Source organism: Etheostoma spectabile, chromosome 15 (genome assembly GCF_008692095.1).
Source record: "Etheostoma spectabile isolate EspeVRDwgs_2016 chromosome 15, UIUC_Espe_1.0, whole genome shotgun sequence".
Taxonomy (NCBI): domain Eukaryota; kingdom Metazoa; phylum Chordata; class Actinopteri; order Perciformes; family Percidae; genus Etheostoma; species Etheostoma spectabile.
Genome location: NC_045747.1, coordinates 7,196,902 through 7,199,306, shown reverse-complemented (window position 1 = coordinate 7,199,306; position 2,405 = coordinate 7,196,902). Strand labels below are relative to the sequence as shown.

At 39.3% G+C, this 2,405-nt stretch overlaps 1 protein-coding gene and 1 long non-coding RNA gene across 2 annotated transcripts in view; one reads left to right on the top strand and one right to left on the bottom strand.

Moving 5' to 3' along the window:
- The window catches only part of baiap2l1b (BAR/IMD domain containing adaptor protein 2 like 1b), a 34,585-nt gene that overhangs the window by 10,443 nt on the left and 21,737 nt on the right, over window positions 1-2,405 (top strand). The window contains 2 exon segments of the mRNA XM_032537385.1: window positions 1,757-1,779; window positions 1,781-1,885. Coding sequence (XP_032393276.1) covers window positions 1,757-1,779; window positions 1,781-1,885 — 128 coding nt within the window.
- LOC116702875 (uncharacterized) overlaps window positions 1-2,405 on the bottom strand; it is a 4,667-nt gene that overhangs the window by 631 nt on the left and 1,631 nt on the right. The window contains exon 2 of the long non-coding RNA XR_004335276.1: window positions 1,025-1,028. This is a non-coding gene — a long non-coding RNA (uncharacterized LOC116702875). The remainder of the gene's footprint in view (window positions 1-1,024; window positions 1,029-2,405) is intronic.

Sequence of the window (2,405 nt, the reverse complement as noted above, 5' to 3'; positions counted from 1 at the left end):
GTGTGGGTGTGTGGCAGCACTCCATCCAACCTCCTCATAAGAACACTGACAAGTATGTTTTGTCATGTTTTTGTTGCTGGTACATTTTGGGAAGCACACATGAACATGTCTGTAAGTTAAAGGCCTTAGTTTAAAACAATCAATTAATGATAATTGTGATCATCAAAAGGATGAGCAAGTAGATAAGTGGAAAACTCAAGGATATAAGGTTTTCATTTAGATGGATGGATAGATAGATATGTATTGTCCCATGAGGGAGATTTGTTTTCACAGTTGAACATGCACATTGCAATATACACAGACTAATACATCAACAGATTACATAAAGACAGGTATATATCCACATAGAAACCACCGCATTTACAACGTTGACACTGGATCTATTTACACTTGTCTGATCCTTGGCAGCCATTCAGTGCTATACTTTTCTGTCATTATGACTGCAGTCATGGCAATTAAGATATGCCCTAATGTGAAATGAAAAATAAGGTCCTATTTTCCACAGCAACACACAGTCAAAGTGTTACACCAATTTTGTTGTTGTTTTTTGTTTGTTTTTTCCAAATTGGAATCGGTGATGGTTAATGCTCGGATTTTGGTCTGCAGTGCGTTCAAATTTCTACAGTACAGAATCAAATGTCTGCAAAACTGCATAAATGTAGCTGGAAATTTATATAATTTTACACAAACTTTATTTCATTCATTATACTTCATATATAATCATATTAAAGTTATTAGTGTCTAATGTTTTTTGTGATCAAATGTTTTTATTTTATTTAAACAATTAAGAAACAATACATTGGGACATAGGAAAGTGTCCCAGGACCAAAAAACAACAACACAGAGAAAAAAGACGGGAGACCCAACAAAAACACAACAGCAGGAACGGAGCTTACAGCTTACCAACAATACACACAAAAACAGACCCACACAAACAGCCACAAACAAAAGACATTGACAGAGACGGACACAAGACACACAGGACCAAACACGTGCACAGATAGAGGCAAGAAGGTCAAAACACAAATCTACAGCAAGGATTTAGCAATGCAGAGCCAAGAGTCTAAAGTCCTTTTTTGAGTTCCATTAATGCGAGCCGGTGAAAACTCCATATATACGACTTCCAAAAAGGAAAGGGTCTAAGCAGCTGTAAGTCCAGCAAATACAGCACATTTTTTAATTTTAGAGAGCTGAAGGACTGACCAATCATTTAGAATCAAAACACAGATAGTAACAGGTACAGTATCATTAATCAAGGCAGATATTTTGGATCCAATATTGTTCCAGAACTGACCAACGGGGGCAATCCCAGATCATGTGAAGAAATGTACCTTGGGCTTTTAGTGGGCAAAAAGTGCATAAAGGACTGTTAATTACCTTCATGTGATGCATTTTCACAGGGGTGAGATCCTGTGAATGAAAATTGTAGACACTTCTGGAATGGTAGACCATACATAATGCCAGTATTAAATTGATGCTCAGGTCTGGGCCCAGAACTTCCATAGAAGGCCAAAGTGGCTAGATATCACCAAAAAGATAGAGCCTGGTACCGGTGGTTGCGGTGCGTGTGCGTGTGCTGCGTGCTGTGCGTGTGCGTGGTGTGTGCGTGTGCGTGTGCGTGTGGTGTGCGGTGCGTGTGCTCGGTGTGGTGTTGTGTGTGTTGGTGTGTGTACGTACAATTTCCTCTACTGAATTGAAATTGCAAATCAGTATTGAGCCAATTATTCAACATGGATCTTTCCTTTTCCAGGCACAGTTAAAAGGTACCAGATGGAGCACACAGATGAAGCAGGACTCTCTGGAGAGGTCCCAGTCAGATCTGAAGAAGCTGAGGAGAAAAAGCCAAGGCAAGAATGCCAACAAGTACGAGAACAAGGAGAGTGAGGTGAGATGGACATAGACCGACTGACATGTGACTCATACATACATAGTGATCTTTCTTTGAGCACACACACACACACACACACACACACACACAACACACACACCACACACAACACACCACAACCAAAACAACACACACACACACACCAACACACACACAAGCAGATATGTTTTAGGTGCATAATTACACAGACACAGTCATTTATAAACCTTGACACTTGAGACGCACAGTGTTATGTTAAAGACAGTGTAACAGTAGTTAGTGACAATGTGTAAAGTGTCTGTTTGTGCAGTTGTGCAGCAGAAGACTTTTATATTTTTACTTATTTTGTCCACTCCATGAATACACCTGCATGCAATCCTCTTTTGCACCACCTTGCTCCACTCGCATGCTCACAGATAAACGTAAACAATTTTATTCAATTTTATTTAGAGTATCAAATCATAAAAAGTTATCTCAAGACACTGTACAGATAGAGCATGTCTAGAACAAACTCTATAATTTACAAAGACCCAACAAT